General features: G+C 44.6%; 1 protein-coding gene across 1 annotated transcript in view; it reads left to right on the top strand.

Moving 5' to 3' along the window:
• Window positions 1-25,368, top strand: part of LOC134077639 (trinucleotide repeat-containing gene 6A protein-like) — a 41,207-nt gene that overhangs the window by 6,887 nt on the left and 8,952 nt on the right. The window contains 10 exon segments of the mRNA XM_062533340.1: window positions 11,511-11,579; window positions 12,502-12,526; window positions 16,217-16,450; window positions 16,501-16,670; window positions 19,920-22,700; window positions 23,913-24,131; window positions 24,437-24,618; window positions 24,763-24,843; window positions 24,978-25,026; window positions 25,138-25,265. Coding sequence (XP_062389324.1) covers window positions 11,511-11,579; window positions 12,502-12,526; window positions 16,217-16,450; window positions 16,501-16,670; window positions 19,920-22,700; window positions 23,913-24,131; window positions 24,437-24,618; window positions 24,763-24,843; window positions 24,978-25,026; window positions 25,138-25,265 — 3,938 coding nt within the window.

The raw sequence follows: 25,368 nt of genomic DNA, 5'->3' as shown, positions 1-25,368 counted from the left end.
AGCAGGAGGTGGGGTTTGCACATGCAAATGAAACTCATCTGCCCCCCAAAAGTTTGAGAATGAAAGCACAGACCATGCAGGGGGTGTCTGTGTTAAATATGAATTGCATATTTGAATGACAAAAAGATGTATTTGAGGATGGCCTTGTGACTGTTGATTTGCATAGATGACAGTAGTTGAGGAGAAGGTGAAGACAATTAAGGAGCTACTCTGCCATCTGTATTTCTATCATCCATAATATAGCACGGAGCAATGCAGTTATTCCATCACATTCAGTGAATTGTAATATTACTCCCCTTTTGCGTTTCCAAATGTAGAGCCACAGCAGGTCTGTGAAATAACTGTAATTTTGGTCCTGGTCTTCTAACTGCTTTGACGTTAGTAAGGCTAACCTAAATGCTACATCATTTAAATCTCAAGGGTTATCTTTTAGGACTAAGTCATGCATATAGAAACTATATTTGCATTTCAAGGCTTGCTACAAAGGAACATAAGCAGGGAGAGATTGGCCAAGCTCCTCTGTCTGAACAATCATACACAAAAGCAAAAATCTGGTTAGGTTATGAAGGACACCTGAAGGACAGCGCTGCATTGTTGGCTGCTTAGAGCCATTAGGTAGGAGCTATGGAGAGAGGCGTCTCTTCATACCCAGGCCATTTAAATCATGGAAGGCAAACAAAATCTGATGCAAAATAATGGGCATACGGAGTCCACTGATTGAAAATTCATTCAAGTAAAATAGTTGCCGCACCACATGCCGAACATGATAGAGTCTCTCTCTCCCTCCCACCCCTATCCTGATTCTCAAGGGGTTAACAGTTGATGGAGCGGTGGCTGGTGTATTAACATCTGTAAATGACAGAGCCCAGGCCTGCGCGAAAATGATAAATCCCTTCGGCAGAGCGCCCGCCGCCTTGATAAATAAATGGGAGTCTCGGAGGCGCGCGCGTGCTCTGCGGCGATATACACGCCGACCTGTGAAGATGCTCGGACAGGTAATTGGTTGGATGCAGAGTGTAATTCAGCCCCAACAAATCCATTTCACAGCTGGCACCCCGTCTGAGGATGTGGACAGGAGGAAGGGTGAGAGACAGATTGAGATGGAATATAATGATGGTGGTGGGTGGGTGGGTGAGTGGGGGTGATGCTGTGGGAGAATTGGGCTTGCCGAGGGAAGAAAATGAAAAATGGTGTGTTGGGTCAGAGAGAATAGCTTGTGGAGGGGGGGGGGGGGGGGGGGGGGGTGATGTATATTATGGATTTGGAAGGCTACAGAAATAAGAATGTAGAGGTGATGATGAAAGGAATAAAGAGAGATGAATGTGTGTTAGAGATGGAGATATATGGCACTGTGGCATTTTCAGAGGTGTTTTGAATACATAATCATAATGAGTATACAGCTCTCTTTTGGATGTCCAGTGGTTGAGGGGTCAAATTGCTTGTCTTACCAGTAAGTCTTTTAATGACAAATATCCTGTATTTTAATTGTTCTGTTACCTGTTTTGAACTTCTAGATTTTGAAGTTTAAAATCTAAACATATAGAAGGTTCTTGCTTTGATTGCTCCATCTCTTACACTAAAGTTTTTTTTTTGTACATCATCGCCACCACTGTGGGTATATTTTAGGTGAGACTAGCATACTTGGAGGGAAGTCTCATGAAGCTGCCCCAGCCACATATTTGTTATGCAAAGCTGCTCCCCTCCTCTTCCCTTGTCTGCCTAAGCACAATGGAGCAGCCCATTTTCCCAGGGTCCTTAGTCCCTGCAGCCTGGGGGGAGAACAGGCCACTGGCTTGACCATGCTGACCTCTGTCCCAGTCCCAGTGCTGCTAATGCACCCTCACAAGCGTGTGCACACACACACACACACACACACACACACACACACACACACACACACACACACACACACACACACACACACACACACACACACACACACACACACACACACACACACACACACACACACACACACACACACACACACACACAGAGAGAGAGAGAGAGTAAGAGAGAGAAGAGAGAGAGAGAGAGAGGAATACACACAGATGCAGCTGCCCCTGCTGAGCGAGTCTCTTCACCAATCATCAATATTCATGCTTCATACAAAATTCATTCACACCACCAAGGCCCACAGCAGAGCTTCCACCATCTAATGTGTCCAGTGTCACATTTTCATTTTGTGGTAACTGAAAGTTCTACCCCATTTTAAATAACAAGTTATATTATATATTTTTCAGGGAACTAACCTGTGTATAAGATATTTGCCTTTATTTCCCAAGAAAATGACTACTCATCTGTGATAAGTTTAAAAACAGTACAATGTAATTATTTCATATGGGCGTTTTAACTTTCAAAATAGCTTGCTCCTATGCCTGCAGGGGCCTAGCACCATCGGTATTGAACATTCAAGTTGTATTTGTGTATACATACACATAGTGAACAATAACAAGAACAACTCCACCCTATTCCTCTTGCTGCACAATATGATTGAGTGTAGTGAGCAAGTTGCATCTTGTTCTTAATAACCTTGTGTCTATAGTGGAAATTATATAACTTAGCAGAGGGCCTCTACATCTAAAATATGCCTGTAATGTATCTCTGCTCTGTTCAGGACTTGTATGCACCCAACATAGGAATGTGACTCTTCTAGAACTCTGCATGGACATGCTCAACTATCTGTTCTGGCTTCCCTGGACACTAAAACTGTCAGGCCAGTGAAATTGTGCTTGGAATGCACTGATGTTCATGAAGAATCTGGGTAGAGGATGCAAAATGATTATGTTTAGTGAAAATATAGTATAAAGTCAACTGCGAGAACCATTCCAGTCAAACTGTACAATGGATTACAAACTTAACATTCAACAGTAATTATGTGAAAAATAATAAATAATATTAGAATAGACTCAACCAGTTAATCAAATAAATAATGAGTTGAAAATGAGAATTAATGACATGAAAATATAGGAGTTCATGAAGTATGAAAATATATAGGAGTTCATGAAGTCTTTGTGGTAGAATCAGGTCAACGGTCATCACTGTCAAAAGTGTCTGCCAACAGAGGCTGAATGACTGTCTTCAAAAGAGCACACGAGTTGACAGTGTTGAGCCATTTTGAACTGTGCTGTTGCTTTGTCTGCAAAGTGAAAACGTAGGCAAATTCCAGACCAGTAGCCGGACTGTATTTACATTGTTTCCCATTTGTTTGGTTTTTTCTCCCCTGCCTGTGGTTGCTTAGTGACTTTTTGGTTCAGTTTTTTGTCTTCGGTTTCTATTTAAACTAAAATAGTTTTCTCAACAATGACATTTGAGCTGTAAACAAACCAGTCAAATGACCAACTCAACAATGTAGAAGCAATGGAACATGTCCATAGCCCTAGATCTCAAAACTATTTGCACCTTACTGTAGAGAAAAATATTTTCCTAAAGTAATTATTCAGCATAGGTAGTCGGCTGTTTTGTTTCTTACATACAGTATATCTTGTAACAAAGTCAGAGGAAATGCCATATGGAATGTAAAACAGCATTGCTCTGAGACCTAGCCTATACAGTCTCTGTTAGAGACATCATAGGCCTATTTGATTCCGATGTAGGCCTACAGTGTATATATTAAAAAAAACATGGATATAACGTTTTTGCTTTGTGATTATTGATTCTATGGCCAGGACTATACAATAACTTGGTATATGCCTAATTATTAAATAATGCATGAACCAAGATCCATAATGTTTGCTCTTTAGCTCAGCCTAGATAGATAGATAAAATGTGGAAGCCATGCATTGGATTTAATCGGGCCTCCCCCCAATCATTTCAACAAAGGGAACATATTTATTTCTAATTTTAGTTCATTCCCACTGAAGAAGTAGGCTAAGAACAAATATTTCTGAGGTGGCACTGGTCTTTGGAGTAGACCCAATGCCATTGAAGATTAAATAATGCAACATAATAACCCAGGGATTGTGTTGCTTTGACTGATACTTTGTGTCCATGTGCCCACAACATGTTATGTTAGCTGTCTAACGTTACCCTCGATTTGTTTCGATATCCAAAGTTATAATGTTGTTGGACTTTAAATATTCCGCGTCAATTCTTGGAGGCAACCATTTTGAAACAGGCGGAGGAAGTGGTCTTTGAGCTGATCTCATGCTCTTCCTGCGTTATTCTGTAGCTTACTCGGTACAGGGAGGAGGGATATGTTAGCGATTGAAGAAAATGGCGACCGTGCAGGACAAATGTCTCCCCTCCTAGATTCAACTAATGCGTTGAATTTCCTCAGCCTTACAACCAGTTTTCATTTATTCTCTGATGCACTTTAATTTTCAAGAGGTATGTGAATATACAGTGATATTTTTGTTTCACCCAGTGTCGTTGGTTTGAGGCAACTGCTATCAAAAATAACTTACCGATGATCTTGAGCTTGGTGTAGTTTGCTCAGTGGTCGGCTGGAAAGTTACCTTTTAGCAAAGTGTTCCCGAAAAAAAAATCTTCAAGCAACCTAAATTTGAGGGGTGAAAGAGTTATCTGAGAATGTCTATCAGAAATGTTTTGATTATACAGAATGGTTAACTTGTCGAATGTGTGTCGAAGTGAGGTTTTTGGTTGTTTCGATACCTCCTAGCGATAGCTAATGTTAAGTTAGCTGTTTACATTGGTTACTCCCGGGTGGTAACGTTGTGTCCTAGTGCAATTGATGAAATAGCAAGATCAATACTATTCACTTCTGTAACTTTACAATGTTCATTATTGTGTTGCGAACATTCTTACTTGGTTAGTGCGCATTTCGAGTTGGTCGATAGCTTAGCTTGAATAGCTGTTAGCTGAATAGCCTTTTCCCTTGAGTGGGGGTTGGTTTCCAGATTGCAGTGGTTTTAGCAAGCGTACTGAATGTTAGCACTTGCTACATTAAAACGGAAATCAGTTTGCAAGCGTACTTAAGTTTACATCAAAGAGTTCTCTTTGTTTTTCATTCGTGATTTGCAGTAACATGTAACTCCAGCACACTGCTAATGCGAAATTTGGATTTGAAATAGAAATAGGATCATCGCTAATGTTGCCTGTGAAAGGTTAACATAGAGCAATGTTACTGATTATTCGATGTGTCTGTGCAGTCTCGATAGTATCGATACACTTTTTGGGTTTAATGTTCTCCAGCCTTACTTATTTTTGGCAAACGTTGATTAGCGTTAATAGATTATGCGTGTTTGCATGCGGCAACTCACAATAGCGGGCTAGCTTTTGGTCTGAAGCAATTGATCACTTGCTTGTTGTACATCTGCATGGCTAATCTGTCTTTAATAACTTATAAAATATATGCAATGATTTCTTGCCTCCTAAATAATGTTGCGATGATTGCAAGGCTTTAGTCAGCTACGTCGCACCCATTTTGGTTCACACAGATGGATGCATGAAATGTACCTTTGATAACAGCTAAGGTCAAGCTTTGAGCTCATATAACTTTGCTAACTTTTTGAAACGTTAGCAAAGGATGTGTGCATAATTAAACGCCTACAGCTATTTACCATTTAATGCTTCAATCGGTGTCCGAGTGGACTATATATTTATGGCGGAAATTACTTAGAATACAACCTAGCATAGTTTAGGGATGCCTACTTTGTCTGATATAGCTCGCGGGCTGGCTAGCTAGCTAAATACGCAGCTCTGGTGTTGCGCAGTTAAGGCTAGCCAACGTCGACGCCTCACAAAAATGTTTCAGATCATTAGCATGAACTAGACCATGTCTTACGGGCAGATTTCTTTTATGAAACAATTGTGCATGTTTTGTCCAAACAAAATAGCGTTGCTGGGAGGTAGCTAGTGTCTAACTCAGTTCTGCGTTTGTTAGAAAAATCAGTCCCTTAGCCATCTGGAATTAGTCTGCCTCTCCACATTCAGGACACATTGTTTGTTGAAATAAGATAACGGACGGTTGGTTTAAGAAATCTGGATATTGTCGTAATTTAAAAAAATATGTATGTTTCTGCTTCTCAATTGCCTTCGAACCGTAACGTTATCCATATCCTGCTGCCTCTATTAGGTCAGACGTGTACTGACGCATGATATCCAAAATTCAGATGAGTGATGAGCGCAAAGAGTTGGTTCGTAGGCAGGTAGCCAATGGATTGATGCTATAACCTAATATTTTAGTAATTAGATAAAATTGACGTAAGCAAGGGATTTCGCATGTTGTCATACATTATTATGTTTATATTGTTCTAATTACTTTTCAGTGTCAGTTTTCCTATTAACAACGATGTCTTTGCATTTAGATAATTGGATGCTTTTGCCACCAAAGACACTGAAGAGAAACATTACAGGTCAGTACCTTTATCAGAACAGAATGGTTAGCCTGTACTGAGCAGATGCTCTGTAGTCTGTGTTGTAGTTTCAGAAGTGTAGCCTATGTCCTTCTAGTTTATTCCTTTTCAAGCCTGTGCTGGACTCAAATCACTAGCCTAAAGCTGGGTCAAAGCAACAGCAGCAGCTGCTGGTGCTGGTGTAAGCACATGTAGTTCCGTTTGAATTAAAGGGGGTGCAAACTGCTGAGTAAGCTTAACCATTTTCAAATGCAGAATGTAAACGGTGTTTGTGCAGCTCATTGTACCTATACAGTATAGAGGTCAGTGAGCTAACAAAAGCCTAACTCAACCCCCACTTTGAAATTGAGCTCAAAAACCTTTATTTACTTAATAATAAATTAAAGCAAGAAATCTGTGTAGTCCCACTGCGTCTAATTAGTCATTATGTATGAGTGTTAATTAACGGTAGAGTACAGGAGCAAAGTAATTGTGCAAAATTGAGAATCAAAATTATTTTGAATAGGTTGAAAATGGAAACAAATCCAGCAATAGACTGTTTTCGATTCATTTCAGGATTGTGTTTTATATGAAATCAAAACAATTCCAATCATAATTCCAATAATAAGCACCTTTGTGATTTTCATTTGGCTGCTGTTGACTTTCTGAATCAGTCTTCTCCTGTTACATGATTATGAAGTCCACTATGACCAAGAAAGAGAGATTATTCTCTTATCAGAGATATGAACATTGCCCTTACAGACCTAGTGCTCCACCCACATAAAAGAAAAGGAAACATTCTGTAAACATCACAGAACCATTATTTGTTCATGTGTTAAAAACACAAGATAAGGAGACGATAGGGTAACACCATTTAAGGTTTGCTATTAGACAATGGATGTGCTGACTATTCACCAATATTGATAGTCACTACTGTAGTGCCCATTACCTAGTTCAGGGTTTGTCTAGCCAACTTACACATAGAAAGCATGGTTATGTGTTACTTGTAGTATACCCTTCAGCACAATTCAAAGACAGATGAACATGTGCTATGGGTCCTAGAATGTACAGTGCCCTCTCTTGGCTTTCATAGTCAGTCACTTTGCTTGGTTTGGATAGAATTCCTTTCATCTGAATTGAATCAAAATGTGGTCAGACCAGGATTGTAGACCTGGAATGTTCTTTAAAAAATAAACACGTCCCATTGATGCTCAGCTTACCGGGGGAGTATGGTAACAGATTGATGTAGCACACCCTACACTTAAACTTTGAGCTGACCATCCTCTTTTCCAGAATAATTTAAGATGATTTTGGATAAGTTTGCTAAACTGCAAGCAGAAATTTCTATTGAAATTGACATTTCTACTGTGTTGAAGGGGGCACAGCAGTTCAATTTGCAAAAATGCATGACTCATTCCTCGGTCTGGCTGCACATATAGGCCTGAACATTTATGCACATTTCACTCATTTCGCTCTATGAGATTAGAGAGGCCAAAATGGCCGAAAGTATGTTCCCACCCCCACCGTGTCCGAAGACATGTTTGCACCCGCCGTTTCTGACACCTTTACATGTCACTCAAAAGTGACTGAAGGTTTATCCCATCACCTTGTCACGCTCTTCTAAACACTGGTTTACCTCAAGTCAACCTGTTTCCGAGCAGATTTCAGAGCACTAGATCCTATAGAGAGTTTTGGTCTAGTCTGACAAGCTCATTATTAAAGCATACTGTATACCTGATTAATTGTGTACAGTCCATAAGTCCACAAGAAATTAAATGAAATCAAAACAATTCCAGAAGAGTTAGTAGGGCTAGTTTTTTTTTTTTTTTGTATTGAGTTTTGAATATACCGTAATTTCCCAACTATTAGCCGCGGCTTATACAGTGAGGAGAAAATGTATTTGATACCATGCTAAAGTTGCCTAAAAAGAGGAATAGAAAATCGTCATTTGACAATTGATCTTAATGTCTTAATTCAAAAATTGAGTAAAAATAAAACCGCTAAGTACGCCAATTTTCTTTGTGATGGAAGAATGTTTCGTAAATAAATAAATGTTCTTCCTAAATGCTAGGGGGAAGTAAGTATTTGACCCCCAATGTAACCCTATGGGAATTCAACACATAGGGTTAACATAGGGGCGGGCAGATTTTTATTTTTTAAGGCCAGCTATTTTATGGATTCAGGATATTATGCATCCTGATAAAGTTCCCTTGGCCGTTGGAATTAAGATAGCCCCACATCATTACATACCTTTCACCATAGCTAGAGATTGGCATGGTGCTTTTTCCAGTAGGCCTATTAGCCTGTTTGATGCTCATTGAGCTCAATGCAAATCAAACAGGCTAATAGGCCTACTGGAAAAAGCACCATGCCAATCTCTAGCTATGGTGAAGGGTATGTGATGATGTGGGGCTATTTTAATTTCAAAGGCCAAGGGAAATTTATCGGGATGCATAATATCCTAGATCCATGAAATAGCTGGCCTTTAAAAATAAAAATCTGCCTGCCCCTATGTTAACCCTATGTGTTAAATTCCCATAGGGTTACATAGGGGGTCAAATACTTCCTTCCCCTAGCATTTAAGGAAAACATTTATCTATTTACGATACATTCTTCAATCACAAAGAAAATTGGTGTCCTTGGCGGTTTGATTTGTACTAATTTTTTGAGTTAAGGCATTAAGATCAATTGTCAAATGATGATTTTATATTCCTGTTTTAGCAGGGTATCAAATACATGTGCTCCTCACTGTACATTGATTTTGCTAAATTTCTTCAGCTATGAGGTTAATACAGGGAGGCAGTTAAAATGGTGTTAATATGGTTTTGCTTCTTTTAACTAGCATAAAACACTGTCCTGCGGCTTATACACAATGCGGCTTATATGCGGGAAATTACTGTAGGTAAAAATGTAATGTATGAATATCCAAAGTAAATTGGAATGATGTAGGCCTAGTCATAATTTTATGTTTCCCCTTATTGATCATTCTTGATCAGAACATCCATCAGTTTGTGACTCTGTAGCATTATTTATATTGGAGAGGTTCTAGAAAATCACTCTTAAGGTGACATGAGGTCCTGCTCTTTTTGATTTTGACTAATAGTCCTCTCAGCTCTGCTGATTGTTCCTCATTCATAAACAGATGCCCCTGTCTTTGTGTGTGTGTGTGTGTGTGTGTGTGTGTGTTGTGCGTGCGCGCACGCAAGTGAGCGAGCAAGGGAGGCTCCTGTTCTGGAGCTGGCCATCTGGTTAAACACTTCTGGGACAAAGAGGCTTGGCTGGGGGAAGGGGGAGTGGGGTGGGTTGAGGCTTCAGGGAAAGTGCATTCTCTGCCCTCAGTTTCTTGAGGTGACATGAGTTTGTGTCTGCTTGCTTTGTAAGACAAGAGCTGCATTGCAGAGCAGACCACTTCAAGGTCTTGCCAAAACATAAACTAAAATTGAGAAAAAGAGAGAAAACAACCTGTAATCTTAGACCTGATTGCCAGATGTCAACACAGAGGGCCAAGTCTATGTTTAGTCTGGGCAGCCTCAAATTCCATGATATAAGTATCTGGAATTTATGTGATTGGATATTGCAGGTTAATGCTTAACTTCCAGAATTCCTAAACTTGATCTCAAAATGGAAAAGGTTATAGCAGTTCAAAACCTATTGTAAACATTTTTCCTGATATGTCATGACGTCTGATTAGTACCATCCTTACACCAGAAGATTTGGGTAAGATTTTTGAAAGACTACAGTTTCAGACCCTCTCACATCTAAAGACAAGTCATTGAGTTTTTAAGTCATAGACTAGTCTAGATCAACAGGAACACAAAAGATAACCTTCTCATATCAGTCATATTTTTGTGTTTCTGTAGCATTGTTTCATGTGTGATATCCCCTAACCAATATAGAGTTTATCTGTCACGTGGAATAACCAGCTAATGATTTATTAGAAATGTATAACAAATAATTATATAGGCTACAGCTGTCACCTGCTTTGCCCCTTCCTGTTTGGTGACGGAGAGAAGTCACTTGGTTTTTATATTGTTCATGTCAAAAATCAAACGTGTTTGATATTGCGTAACGGTAAGACTAGAATAAGACTCACTCAGACTGACTTAAAACAGAAGATCGATACCTTACACTAAACAATCTAGTTGACGGCAGCATGCCACTCCAGTAAAACTCCCATGATTTCATTCAGACTTTGGAAATTTAGTCAGAAAATGCGAAATCGCTGGAAAACCGTCTGGTGTAAGGCAATAATAAGTCGTTTCCTTAAGGATGGCACCGTGCAGTATGATCTATCAGCAAAGTCATGCCGAAGGGACATAAAAATGAACCATACGAATGTTTGACCAAAGATTAAATGATACATGGAGTAACAATTATAGTGAAATGGTTTTACATTTTTTACTTATTCATGAGAACATTTAATGTTGTTACTTTAGATTGGATTACAATTAGAGTTAAGTTATTTGCACCGCATCACGTGTGACACTTGTATTTGTCTGGTTTTGGAATCATAGCTGTAATCAGGTCATTTCTTGTGCATAACTTTAAGGGCGAGAAGAGACTTGTCACTGACTGCACAAGTGCGTAATCCCCATTCACCACTGGTTGATGCCTTTGCCTTTATGTGTTGAGTGAAGTGTGCAGGAATCCTGCCATAATTAGCTGGGAAATAGCCTACAAACTAAAAACTGAGAGCTTGCCATGAAAATAGCCTGTAGCGTAAAGCCAGTCTGTTGGTTTTGGGATCCAGCAATAGCCTTGAATGAATCGTCATGCTGACTTGCTGCTGTAGCGGTCCTGATAATTTTGAGCACATTTTGTGCTAATTATTTCACAGATACGACTAGGAAAAAGAGAAATTCCCCCGCCTCAAGCTAATTGAATTATTTCTAATTAATGGTAATTTTCGTTAATTTATGGTGCGACCACTTGGATCGGTGGTGCTGGTAGAGTGTTAATGGATGTGGGCCTGACCCACAGAATCAGTTAGCTGTTTATAGAGTAGTAATTTACCAGTTTAATCTCTTAAGGAGATTAGGTGGAGCTTTCTCCTGTTTTCTAATTGCGTTACTGCATCGTTTATTTCGTTGTGCTAAAGCAAACCAGCAGAAGGTTGAAGGGCTCTGGGTTGCCTTTTTGAGGACAAAATGGGGCCCGTTTGGATAAATAGATTATTAAGTGTCTTATTTACCGTGTGATCTTTCCCCTTTGCAGGGAAATCACACAGTTACAAGGACAGGAAGAATAGTCAATGGAAGAGCATCAACAGTGGAGCGACGAGCAGTGAGCAGACACTGATGTGAAGGTAGGAGGTTTGTTTACTCTTTACTTGAATTCTAGAATTCGTCTTAGCTTTGGTACTACCCTTATTTCCTAGGTTCCATTCAAATATGAAGCTGTTTTGCACGTGTACTAAATTGAAATGTTTCTGTTCAAGCGACATTCAAGAATTTTGTGCGCTCTTTCTTTTTGCCTAGCTCACAACATGCAATCAGTAATTGCCGCACTAGATTCCACTTTTCTGTGTGGATTTTACTTGAGGCTTTGAAATGCAGCACCGAAGCTCAGGTAGTTTGTTGAGCTATCAGCAGTAGCGAGGGTTGCATGTTTTTTTTTTTTTTTTTTTCGCTGGTGGAGGTCGAAATGCTGATAGCTGTCCCTTTTATCTCTGACCTTGTCTTCACTGTGCCTTCGGTGGCTTAGGCCCAGAGCCAGTGGTGTGACTGACGCGCAAACTGAGCAGTATGTCAAAGCCAGTCGCAGTGAGATGCCAGCAATAGGATTACAGCCACAAGGAAACTTATGACATGTTTCCATCTGTGTGACATTCAAGTGCACAAATTAATTATTGGAGACAGTCAACATAGAAACTGTAAACTTTGTTACCAAGGGTCATCTTATAGTCGCAATAAAATAAAACGGATGTACATTCAGAGCCAAAACATCTCCCCTTTTAAAAATATTTATACATGCCTCTTGTAGCTCTTATTTGTTTTTTTTCCATGTCTATGTATTGTTGCCATGGGTATATATATATTTTTTCTATGGGCAGGATAGCCATGTACTGGTGGCATGGGTATATATGCCTTTTTTATTTTTTTAATGGGGAGGGAACTCTTAGCAGGGTAGCGTCAGGTTTCTAGTCCTCAGTGACACCTTCTTGGCCCCTGGCCCCCTCCCCTTGTGACTGTGTGCTTATCTGCAGCCCCAGACGTCTCAGTGGCCACCTCGTGATGCTAGATGAATTAATCAGGGTGGAAATACTGTTTCCAAAAGGACGTAATCATCGGGTTTCACATCAAAATGATGCGCCCGCCCACCGGTCCTGTGCAAAGATGTGTCACGAAAGTTCCGATGATTGCTTGAGCCAAAGCTGTTGGGGCTGAAAGCATTGGTACTTCACTGAGACACTTTTGAGAAGACTTGGTGGACATCGGGTTTATAGCCATGCTTTTAAGGCACCTGGTAGAAGATCAGCTCTGGAACGTGTGTGTGCGCGCGAATATTTTCAGGCTTTTGTCATGTCGCACAGATCTGACCACACAGACATTGTTTTGAATACCAGCCATCCATCTTCAGCCTTAAGACTGCCAGAAGCAAGTGTTCAAATGAGAGCCATGTGGAAAAGTTTCCCTCCTTTTCCTTTAATCTTTTTTTCCCCCTTCTATTATTGACTGGGTGTCAGACCTGTGCATGGTCTTGGGATGAAATGGAAAGCTTTACTCGGGATGATTTGTGGACTCAGTGATGATCAGTGAAAGCTTGGGTTTGTTGACTAAATCCTGTGGCTGTTGCTTAGCGATGACTGCTCTCTCTGAGCCCTCATAGCATAGCAGGAAGTAAAAGACCTGCGACGATGGCTTACTCCCTTTCAACAGGGACGTCTGAGCTGAAAGTCCCTCCATAGTGGATATGCTACTTGAGAACATAGTAAGAGACCATTTCTGATGTCTAGCCCCAAAGTGAAATAGAACAACCGGTGGGAAAAAAAGCAGGAACAATAACTGTAAAAAAAAAATAAGACTAATCTGAAAGATAATTGGATTATCAACTTTTGGTTTTCAAACTGCATTTTACAATAGATAAGATTCAATAGAAAAGAATGACCAAGCTGTGATTAATCTGATGGGCTGAATTTGGGAAAGCTCGTTTACTGTAATGTGGGAAATGTTTGACAGTGGTGTCTGCAGTGAGACGGTGCGAAGATTTGCAATGACTTCCTGGCCGTTATCCTTTTGCGTTTTGGCTCACTGCACGATGCTTCTGAGAACAGGAAGTGGCGGTCAAGAAGTACTCGAAACAGCCGCAGCAGCAGCACCCCCCCACAGCACACCTTCAGTCTCCCGGAAGAGGTTGCCTGGTTTTTCGTAGTGGGTTGGCAGCAGACATGGGCACACAGCGGTTTTTGAAGACGTCTGTCTCTTTGCTACATACAAAGTGACTTTGAGACTGCGCCACCTTGCTCCACCTAAACCCACGTAGCCTCCGCCTCCCCCGGAGGCTGTCTGAAGCGGCGCTCGACGTTTCGCTCGTTCTCGCTCTCTCCCTTTTCTCTGTCAGGCCCCCCCCCCCCCCCCCCCAGTACAGCATGTAGCAGGAGGAGCCGGCAGCTCTCGCTCGCTCCCGCAACCGTAAAATGACACCAGGCCCGCTGCAGTTCAGTTTTTTTTCCCCCCCTTTCTGCCTTTCCATTGAAATGCAGTGAGAAGGAAGGAACAATGCTTGGATCCAGAGCACTCGTCTCCGGGGGTCTTATGTAAACTGACTGCAGGAGAAGGAGACAGGAAGTGCTCCCCACAGCCCTCTTACTCAAAGGTAGAAGTTGCACTTTAGTGTTCATTTTTAGGTTTGCACGATGGTCGGTGCTTTGCATGGCTGCTGCGCGAGTGGGTGCAAGCCGTTCTGCACGCAACTCCGTTCGATCTCGGTACGCTTACTTGACTGGGTTCTTTTAAGAACCTTTTTTCCCCACTTCTGTGGAAATGCGGTTTGAAGTGTTTGTCTGGATCTGACCCCCCCGAGTTTGACGGGTAGGCTGTTGATGTGTACTGTACTGTATAAATGACTTGCTATTTTAGCGAATGTTTATAAATAGTTTCTCTGGTGCCGAAAGCCAACGAGAGAGCGGAGTAGTTTTAGTAAAAGGTCAGGACAGTCTTTTGCGGAGGAATTTGTAGCACTGCGTGGCCTCTCCTGCTCTCTGTCTTGCGCTCTCTCTCCTCCCTTCTTCCCTTCCTCCCTTTTTCCCTTTTTTCTTTTAATATGCCACTGAATTGCTGCACAGTGAGATCACTGTTAATAGGGAACCCCCCCAACCCCCACCCCTTTTGCAAATCAAAACAAGATCTGCTGGGAAACACTGAGGAACACACACAGTAAATGCATTGGTAGCCTCTGACTGGAGGGGGGGGGTGTGGGGTGTGTGTGTACAAGATGGATCACCTCCTTCGACTGCCTTAGACTGGTTAACAGGCTGTGCAGTTTGCACACTCACACATGTAACATTAGACCCTAGCAGCAGGACCCCCCCCCCCCCACACCCCCCCAACCTCCAGTTAAAATACTGGAAGGAAATGATCTCTGACTCATATGCCGTCCGCTCCCTAGTCGTACATACCAGTGAGAACATTCTGATCTCAACGTACAAGATGGTTCCCTGAGATCTCACTGGTGTAAGAGAATAAGAGAGTGGAAAGCTAGGACGTGTCTTTCTTTCTCTGCTTTTGTCACCTGTCGGCGGTGAAAAACTGATAAAGAACTGAATGCTCCTTTTGTTTCGCTTTTGGGGAAAATCTGTCAGTCAGTCAGTCAGGCAGGTTATTTTTCTGTGGAACAGTGCTGCATGTAAGCATGGGCTTGAGTGAAGAACTGGTCTCTCTGCTCAAGGCTGATCTCCATTTCTGCTCATTTCTCATTTCCATTTCTACTTGAGATAGTTCCCAAATAGCTCCAAGTAGTTCACCCTGACTTAAGAGTGTGCTGTCCAGGCCTGTGTTTGACAGTCTCTCTCTTTCTGTCTCTCTCTCTCTCTTTCTCTTTCTCTCTCTCTCTCTCTCCCTCTCCCCCATCCCTCCCTTTCTCTCTCCCCTAAGAGGTTTTGTTGCTATGGAAAGCTCTTGGTCAAAGCCTGTTGTGTAACCAGATACAAGGGCTCTCTTGCTTCTAAGTCCACAGGCACGTCAACCTAAGAGTCCATTTTGCAACTGTATACCCATTGTGTCTGATGAGAAAATGCTGCTCTTGTGCAGTTATGAGTGTGATGGGGGCGTAATCACACTCGTGTAAAATGACAACATGAGTTAAACATTTTTGTTACAACATTTTTGCAACATTTTTTGATGTGTGTGTGTGTGAGGCTAGAAGCAAACCACATCATGAGATACTCCTCTGGATGTTCTTTCAGAACCAACCAGAAAGACACAGTCTAGGCGTGTGAAAATGTGCATCAGCTTTTAAGAGACAGACTGAAAAAAATCAACACACACAGATGGCACATGTGGGTAATTAGTGTAAAACTTCTGTCAGTTAGCCTAAACTTTCATTAGATGAATTGATTTCTATGGCGATCTTGATGGAAATCAAAATGACCAGGTTGAAACATGTTTGTTCCATATTGTTGTTGTTATTGTTATTATTATTATTATTATTATTATTATTATTATTATTATTATTATGAATGCATGCATCAATTATGATGGATAATGAAGTGCGTGGAATCTAGTTACATTTAGTAAGCAACACACAAGCAGAGCAGAGTTTGTTTAGTATCTACAGAGGATTGTCATAAGTTACAATGGTGACTTCCCTTTGGTGATGTTGTGAGGGATATTATCATTTGAACTGCTACTACCTCAAGGTTGCTCACACAGAACAACTCATTTTTTCTTTTGTCTCCGTGTTCCCTCTTGTCATCCCCGCAGTGCCAGAACATATCAAGTCCGGTTGAAAAAGCCAGCCTCAAAAGTCTGCCAACACCCTTTCCCCTTCCTCGCCTCCCCGTCCCATTCCTGCGAAGCGAAGCGGCGGCGGCAGCAGCAGTACCCCTGCACCCAGCGCCATCAGCAATGCCAACAGGGCCCGAGTGCTCAGCCTCAGCCTGCCCCGCGCCCAGCCTCGCTCCTCGCTCCTCCTTCGGCAATCTCGGCCAGGCCTCGGTCAGCAGCCGTAGCTGCGGCAGCAATAGCCTCCACCACTGCTGTTGAAGCAGCAATCGAAAAGGGGGGAAAGGGGGTGCAGCCTCGTCGCGATCCACACCACACCACCCCGCTGCCACCCTGGGAACTCAAGTGCAGCTCACCTCCATCCATCCAGGGGTCGCGATCACTAGCAAGGGGGCTCCACTGAATCACCAAGCTGCCAACAGCCACCTCTCAGGTAACCACACATACACACATACTCATACTCATACTCATACTCATTCTCTCTCTCTCTCTCTCTCTCTCTCTCTCTCTCTCTCTCTCTCTCTCTCTCTCTCTCTCTCTCTCTCTCTCTCTCTCTCTCTCTCTCTCCTCTCTCTCTCTCCCTCTCCCTCCCTCCTGTTGCCTCCCACTCTGAGACTGTCTGCCACCAAATGCAGTAATAAGATCTTCTTGATAAGTTTGGAATGTGAAAGTGATTGTGTCCCCATGGAGATGCCGTGCCCGGAGCATTTCTTGTTAACCTCTACCTGACTTTGCCAGTGTTAGAGTCCTGACCCTTTCTCCTAATGTAACTGTAAGGCAGCGATGCTTGTTTTTTTTTTGTTTTTTTTTAATCCCAATTGGTTAATAGGACCGTAGTAGTGAAAATTGAGTTGCCTTAGTTTGGAGGAGGAGGCCTTCCTTCAGACCATCTGTTGCTTTGATTCTGAATGTAAAGCAAGCAAAAGTTAAAAACTCCAGAAAGCAACACATTGTCAGCAGCTGTATGATTTCAAGCACTCAATTTTAGGCTTAATTATAGCATGTTGTGAATCTCTTGCAATGCACATGTGCAGAAGTTAGCCAAATGTTGGTCAGAACAGTTGTGTTCATTGTGAATTTTGTGCATAATTATAGTGTCAGGTTTGAGGAACATTAGAGCAAGGTGCGTGTTGTCAATCACTGTAAAACTGCTGTCGGCCTGTCTCTTTAAAGCTGATTTACGATTTCATACCCCTAGAATGTGGCGGCGTCTGTGGTTGATTCTGGCAGAACACCTCATTATGAGGTTTGCCATGAGCCTATATGCATAGGATTTTGTGTTTCTGGTTAGTGTTGAAACTACTAAATCATATTTAAGTAGACCCTTTCACGCAAAGACTATTCAGACATTTTTTAAAAAGTTGGTAGTTTATGACTGTGTGTGTGTGTGTGTGTGTGTGTAGATATTAGATGACGATGACTGGGTGACCTGATGATGCTCTGAGTATCTGTAAAGATGTTTAACAGACAGAATGGCTTGTAAAGTACCACCAATCATATTGGCCTGTAGGAGACATATATATATTTGTGCTTGTGATATATTAGTTTTTTTCCTTTCTCTTTGCGTTATTTCAGTTCATAGGTCATTGATATATTTTTGTACTCCGCATTGAATTCCAAACCTTTTATAGAGAGGAGAGGCCACCCACGTGTCTCCGTCCTGCTGTCGGGTCACCCCAGTCCTGTTGGTGCCTCCGTAGGGTCTCTCATGGTGTTGCTCTTTTGTTTTTCGTAGGCATGGCTCCCATTCGGGACTCGGTCAGCCACTCCCCTAACCAAACAGGTGACTCAAATCTTCTCACCCACTCACTGGCTCCTCTGGTGTGCCCCCCTTGTGCATTGTGGGATTTGTAGTTTTCCTGGGCTTTGTTGCTTGTGTGATGTATGCCAGGTGATGGGTGGGGTGCAGTGCAGTGCAGTGCTGCTCACCTTGTCTGTGCCTCATTTAGAATGTGTCTCCTTCATCAAACAGCTCTGGTGTGTGTACATTCACTAACATGTGCGGACAGGCTTGAATACTTCTCGATGTCTTGCTGTCACAACCTTTTATGCTTGACTGACTGCGATCTTTTGTCTTGCGCAACCTAAGGGGTCGTTTGAGAACTTTTTCCGTCAATTCCGAATATCATTTTTTACTTCATGAAATCAAGAGTTCTTTGTGTGCTTGAAACGGTACTTCAATCTATGCCATTTTAGTCATCATGCTTGCATCATTGTGTTCCTCCATTAGTCGAAGTACTGTTTTCCTGGTAGTCGGTTGAAGTGAATATTTTTGATTTGAAAGGTCAACCTGACAGTCCCTCCCTGCCATGTTCTGTGCTTAGTACAGACAGGGGGATGCAGCTGCAGCCAGTTGTAAAGATCACATATGGTGGATAAAGCCATGCATGGAATTTAAAGTTAAATTATGCTTCTTTTTTTTAGTGCATAGTATCTTCTGTTCCCTGCTAGAAAGTGCAGGGCAATACAACCCCACCCCCTCGGTAAACCAATTAATGTATCAGCCTCTTGTAGTATAAAACGCGTTCCGTTGTCCTTTGCCGTTTTTAAATCTGCAGCTCGATCAAAGTTATAGTTTTGTTTTTGTCACTCTCGCTGGCAGCGGCTGCAAGCTGAAATCGAGATTGGGTTTGATCTAATTACATTCTCCAGATTCGGGGCGAAAAAAAGGACCTCTTTCAGGAAGGTCTGGGCTCCTTTGTGTCATGGCACGTCTGATTCAGAGAGCACTCAGACTTGGCAAGAGAGCCTTTCTCTGGGAAGCTTGGCAGCCATCTTGGAGTGCGATTCGAAAGAGCAAGGGCAGACTAGCCGAAATAAGGACAATTTTATTTTCTTCCTCCCGCGAACAAGAGCATGAGATGGTCTGGCGAGGAGAAAAATAGAGAAGTTGGCTGCACCGTCAAGGACTCTTGCATTACGACGACGGGTGTGGGCGGGGGAGAGCTCGGTGTGTGTGTGTGTGTGTAGTCTTGGCATTGAAATTTGGTGGGAAACCCGATGGTCAAAACAAAAGAGCAAAACCAACCCCCCCCCCCACCCCTTCCCCGTCCCCCACACGTATTCGGCATAGCTCTCTAGCCTTGCGTTAGCCGGCTCTCTTTTCCGAGCTCTTGGCATGCAGCGGGCTCATGCTGCTGCTACAAAATGGTGGCAGCTGCGCCTGTGCTGGAGCCAGGCTGGGGCGAGACGGCGCTCGGCAGGGACCCGCGCAGCCCGGGCTCAGCCTGTGGTCAGCCGAGCTCTTAATGTGCGCTAATCCGTAAACAAATAGGAGCCCCCTAAACAAAGCAAGGGAATATAATGTGTGTAATGCTCAACCAGGGCTGTGTTTCATACCCATGTCATTTCATTGCTTGTGCTTGTCCATTTTGTGTGTGTGTGTGTGTGTGTGTGTGTGTGTGTGTGAATTAGTTTGTGGTGTTCTTCATATAGGCTAGTTGGTCTCATAATGATTGATTGAATTATTGTTTGTAGTGTTTGGGTAAATGTATAATTTTGCCTTTCTATTAGCATGGCAATAGTCTGTTTATTTGGTTTGTTTGAACTACTTTGTATGCTGAGCACCGTTTCGATTAACGTTTGTATATGTCTATGTTTCGTATGCTATGGTATACATGTTGTATGGTATCGGAAGACCTGTTCACTGATGCATCTCCCCCCCCCCTCTTTTCATCTGCAGGTTTGGATCACACTGGCTTGGATTCCCAGTATGAAAATTCTCCTTGGAGTTCTGGCAGCGACTCGAACAGCAACTGGGGAAAAGTCATTGTAGAGGGTTGTGACAAGGGACAGTGGCCCTCCATCACTGGCAGTGACCCAGAGTTAGCCTCAGAATGTATGGACGCTGACTCTGCCTCCAGCTCCGGGTCGGAGAAAAACCTTAGTATAATGGCTTCTGGGAACACTGGCAGCGACAGCAACGGCAATAGACAAGGCAGCAATGGTCAGAGCTCCCCATTTATGGTTGCAAATGGCAGCAATAACGTTGGCAATGGGAGTGTCAAGGGGCCTTGGGGCGTTTCCAATGGCCCGATGCTAAGCACATGCCAAGGCTCAGGAGAGAACCCTGGTGGCAAGCTGGCTGAAAACAGCCATGGCAAATTAAATGCATGGGGTACCCAAGGTCCCTCAACCAATGGAGGTATAAATCCAAGCACTTTGAACCCAAATGCCAACCATGGTGCCTGGCCTGTTCTGCAGAACACTGGGCCTAACCCCCTCGGGAATGGTGGCACCAACACACAACGAAGCACCGTAGGTCAAATGCCCAGCCTTCAGAGTAGTATTAACTCTCCGATGTCCTGGGGGACCCTGCAGGACGGCATGGCCGAGTCCGACGTCAGCGGTACAAGCAAGCTTCCAAGTGGGCAGCCTCAAAACCTTAACACTGAAATGAATGGACCAAATAACACTACTAACACGTTGACCTCTAGTTTACCAAACTCTACAGGTTCAGTGCAGATGAGCGAGCAGTCCGCAGGGCACCGAGCCTGGTCTGTGAGCTCAGGGGGCTCCCCGCAGCTCCCCATGCCCTCTCCCGTCTCCAACGGCACTTCCATTTCTCAGCAGCAGCAGCAGCAGCAGCAGCAGCATGGCAACGGCGGCGAAGGAACGAACGGCGGGTCGTACGGTACGTCGTGGGGCGCTCCGCCCGGCACTACTTATTCCGGAGACAAATGCCCCGCGCCCAAAGGCCCCGCCGCGGGCGACACTGTGAACGCAACTCTAATGCAGCCGGGGGCCAACGGCTCGGTCTCCGCCAACACCAATGCTCCCTTCAAGAATAATATCGGCAGCAACGGGCTAGCCAGCCGCGGAGGAGGCTGGGATTCGGCCCCCGCCGCCGGCCAGCAACAAGATGTCTCCGCCTGGGGGACGGGTAATAACGGCATGGGCTCCGCCAGCATCCCCAGGCCCTGGGGCAGCGTGTCTTCGTCCTCCTCCTCTTCCTCCTCCTCCTCTTCTTCAAACACTGGCACTAAGGTCTCCAACGGGGAGTGGAACCCACTGCCCGGCAACAATCAGCATTCCAATGACGGCACAAACGTGGGCAGGAAGGGAACAAACGGCTGGAAGTCCCTGGAGGATGACGCCCTGGGCTTGGGCGGCGGCAGCGGCGGCAGCGGCGGCGGAGGAAGCAGCGGGCCGACCTCTCAGGGCAGCACATGGAACAAGTCCACGGGCAGCGAGGGCAGCGGCGAGAGCTCCTGCGGCCGTGGCGAGCGGAGCGGCAGCGGCAGCGGAAACCGGCGAAGGGTCAACCCGCCGGGCCCCATCACCGCGCCGCTGCCCCGGGTGGACGTCGACCCCCGCGTCCTGTCCAACACCGGCTGGGGCCAGACGCCCGTCCGGCAGAACACGGTCTGGGACGTCTCCAGCACGGAGAAGAAGCCGGTCCCGGACATGTCCGGCTGGGGCACCGCAGCCCCGCAGCAGACGTCCAGCTCCGGCGGAGGATGGGGAGACGGGCCCGGCAACAACAACAACCACCACCACCACAACAACAACAACCACCACCACGGTAACAACGATGGATCCACCATGTCAGGGTGGGGCGATCCAAAGCCATCCTCTGGATGGGGCGACTCCAAAGGCCAGAGCGGGCAGTCCGGAGGCTGGGAGGACAGTTCAAACAAATGGGGTGGCGGCAAGGAAAAGCCCTCCTCCTCCACCTGGATCAACGCCCCCAAGACCAAACAGGGCTGGGGCAACAACTCCAGCGGAGACGGAGGCTGGGGCAATGGAGGTGGTGATGACGGCGGCTCGCGCGGAAACCACTGGGGTGAACCCCAGAAGCCCAGCACGGGAACCTGGGAACGGGACGGCGACAACGACCGTTCCGGCTCGGGCTGGAACGATAGGGGTCGCGGCGGCGGCGGCACTAACAACAGCAGCAGCAGCAGCAGCAACAACACCTGGGGCGGCAACGGTGGCGGCAACGCCCCTGACCAGAACGGGCCGGCGAGCAGTGGCTGGGGAGAACCCCAGAAACCCAGCACTCAGAACCAGAGCTGGGGGGCCGAGCCGCCCAAACCCAGCCACGCCTGCAGCGCCCCCGAGTGGGGCAAGCCACCGCAGGATGCCAACAGCGGATCCTTCCGTGGAGCCCCCAATCCCCAGACGGGCGGCCCTGGCCCCAACAAAGCCCCTGGTTGGCTGGGAGGCCCCATCCCCACTCTCCAGAAGGACGAGCACTCCACGGGCTGGGAAGAGCCTTCCCCCGAGTCCATCAGGCGCCGCAGGGAGATTGACGACGGCACGACAGCGTGGGGAGACCCCCACAAATACAACTATGGCAGTATGAACATGTGGAATAAGAACATGGCTACAGATCAGCCCATGGAGGGACCCCCGCCCCCACAACAGCAGCAGCAGCAGCAGCAGCAACAACCCCCACCGCAGCCCCAGCCCCCCCAGGTCCCAACCAACATGGCTCCCAAGGAGAAGACTTGCAGCTCAGGTGAGTGTGGAGAAGCTTAGCTTAGTGTAGTTCAGTCAAAGTCCTTTTAGGTGGGATATGTGTAGAGACTACTGTCATATTGCCAGTTACGAAGTAACCCCATGCGTTTCTATGGAGTTGACTTTTAGTGCTTTGTCTCGTTAGAAAGCCTCCGGTTCAGTTCAGTTTTTCAGTCATATTTACCACCAGACACGGGAGTCCTTTCAGAAGAGAAATACAACACAAACATGATACAAAATTGTGCTTTAAAATAAAAGAGCATTGCCCTTTCTTTTAACAATTATACCTGTTTTTTCCCTCCCACACGGATGGCTGTATTGTACAGCAATAAACTTAGGGTTTGATGGCAGCATGACCATAATTTTCATCGTTCGTTCTCATTTCCTTCTTTGGAATTATTCCCCCTATAATTTTGAAATTTAAAGCCAGTGAACATCCCTGACAAACTCTCGTGCTAGTGTAAACAGCCTGAAAAGTGAAACTTTTTCAGCCCCACTTTGAACACTGGCGCATAAAGGCTCTTTTATCCCTTCTGACGTCTTAATGTAATGCGGTTAGCAGAAGTCTTTTTTTCTTTTTTTCTCGTTGCCACTGGTTCTTGGTCAACAAATGTCCTGGGGTCAGTGTGGGTTTGGCATGAGATGAACCAATCTGATAGCAAAAAAAAAAAAAAAAAAAATTGAAGCTAGAGTTACATGGCCGCTGATGCTGCAGTCATATGGTAGCAACTTGATCAGTGGGGACACACATGAAGAAGGCTATTTTTAAAAAGGAAGAATCCTGAGCATGTGTCGATTGGTGAAAGTGCAAAATGCCCCGTGGTCAGATATATGGAGGCGTAAGGGCACAGCGTAAAAGTAAACACTGCTTACATAAGGCCTATTTAAACTGGGCCACAGAGGGGTGCATACCGAGCTCCCTGGAACTTATGCTTAACGGGAAATACGCAATGATTTCATTAGTTTTATTTTTTATACCAGTATTTTCGTTAAATGCCATTGTTGTTTTATCAGCATGCGCTCATGGAACGTGGTCAGTATATTTAGTCAGTTGATATGATCCGAAGTCCATTTTTATCCAAATATATCATCATTTTCCAGATGTCAATCGGATCTTTTGTGAATACCAGATCATGTACAAACTCGGGCCTTTTGAGATCTTCAATTCTGGTGCTGTGTGGTAATGATTCACCGTTCATCTCCTTTTCCTCAGGTTGGGGAGAGACGTACACTGCGCCACAGAAGATGGAGTCCTCCACTTGGGGTGAGCCGCCTGGACCACCGGTCTCCGTGGACAACGGCACCTCAGCCTGGGGCAAGCCCATGGACACGGGGTCCGGTTGGGAGGATCCGAACAGAGATGGTTCTGGCAACATGGGCTGGGGCAACTCATCCATGGGCCAGCACCAGCAGCCTCCTCCGCACAAGCCTGGTGAGACACACACACACACACACACACACATACACACAATGTAGTACACACATGGACCCACACACGGGCAGTATAAGGGAAATGTAGGCTTGTGCAGTGTACTTCAAATGCCCTGCTGTCTTTAGAGTTTTTTAAAAAATAAAATAACATCTTCCCAACACTCTACCACGCTCTACACACACAACCCATTTGTAGTTATTCTCTATGAAGATATTGAGGTTTCGTGTTGAAGGTCTTTGTCATCCATGCTTTGTATTGTGTCCATCGACTCGTCTGAATGTGTGTTTGTGATTGCGTCGTTGCAGTATCCAAACCTATGCAAGACAACTGGTGTGGAGAAGAGATCCCCATGCAAGGGACGGGAATGCATTCAAACTGGGGGGCGGAGGAAGAGGAGGAGGTGGAGATCGGTATGTGGAATAACAACACCTCACAGGAGACCAACCAATCTGGAAACTGGTCCTACATGAAGAAGATGCCTCCAAAGGTAAGAAATGGATTCACCACGACCATTTTGTTTTGACCAAATGCTCATGTTGAGAAAGATACACACACAAATGTACAGATGTACAGTTCATAGCTATTTTTTTTTTTTTTTTTAACAAATTTGGGTGCAATTTGTTTGTTCCAGATGCATAAAGGTGTTGGTAAGCAAGAAGATCCATGGATGACTCCGTTTGTGAAGCAGTTCAACAATTCAATGAATTTCTCAGTAAGTATATGCAGTTATTTACAAGACCCTGTTCAATATATTGACAACTCAGACCGAGCTGCATGTTGAATGGATGAGTGACTCACAAGACTGCTAAATAAACTGACTTTGCTCTTTGTCTGTTTTTCCTGCAGAGAGAATCTGAAGAATCCCACAAGAGCAATAAGATGGACATGTCTGGTGGTGAGTTATTGCCCATTCAGTAGTTTATTGTCCTAAATCAGAAGGCTCTTGATGCTGTCGGTCAGTTGAGTGACCGTGCCATTGACCCTCTTGTGTTCTTTCATTGTGCAGGAATGATGACTGACAAGAGAATGGACGTTGACAAGCATGTTATGAACATGGGCGACTACGGCAAGAATGCCGCCTCTCGCCACCAGATCCACAAAGACTCCTTGGACCGCAGTAGCTACTTTGATAAGGTCAGTGATACTGCATGGTGAAGCACCGCCCCCCCCCCCCCCCCCCCCCCTTTATTTCTGTGGTCTGCAGTCAGTTTCTGGTCTTGCTGGATGCTCAGGCTCC

Source organism: Sardina pilchardus, chromosome 3, assembly GCF_963854185.1.
Source record: "Sardina pilchardus chromosome 3, fSarPil1.1, whole genome shotgun sequence".
Classification (NCBI taxonomy): domain Eukaryota; kingdom Metazoa; phylum Chordata; class Actinopteri; order Clupeiformes; family Clupeidae; genus Sardina; species Sardina pilchardus.
The sequence above is the reverse complement of the archived record's forward strand: the minus strand, read 5'-3'. Positions and strand labels throughout refer to the sequence as shown.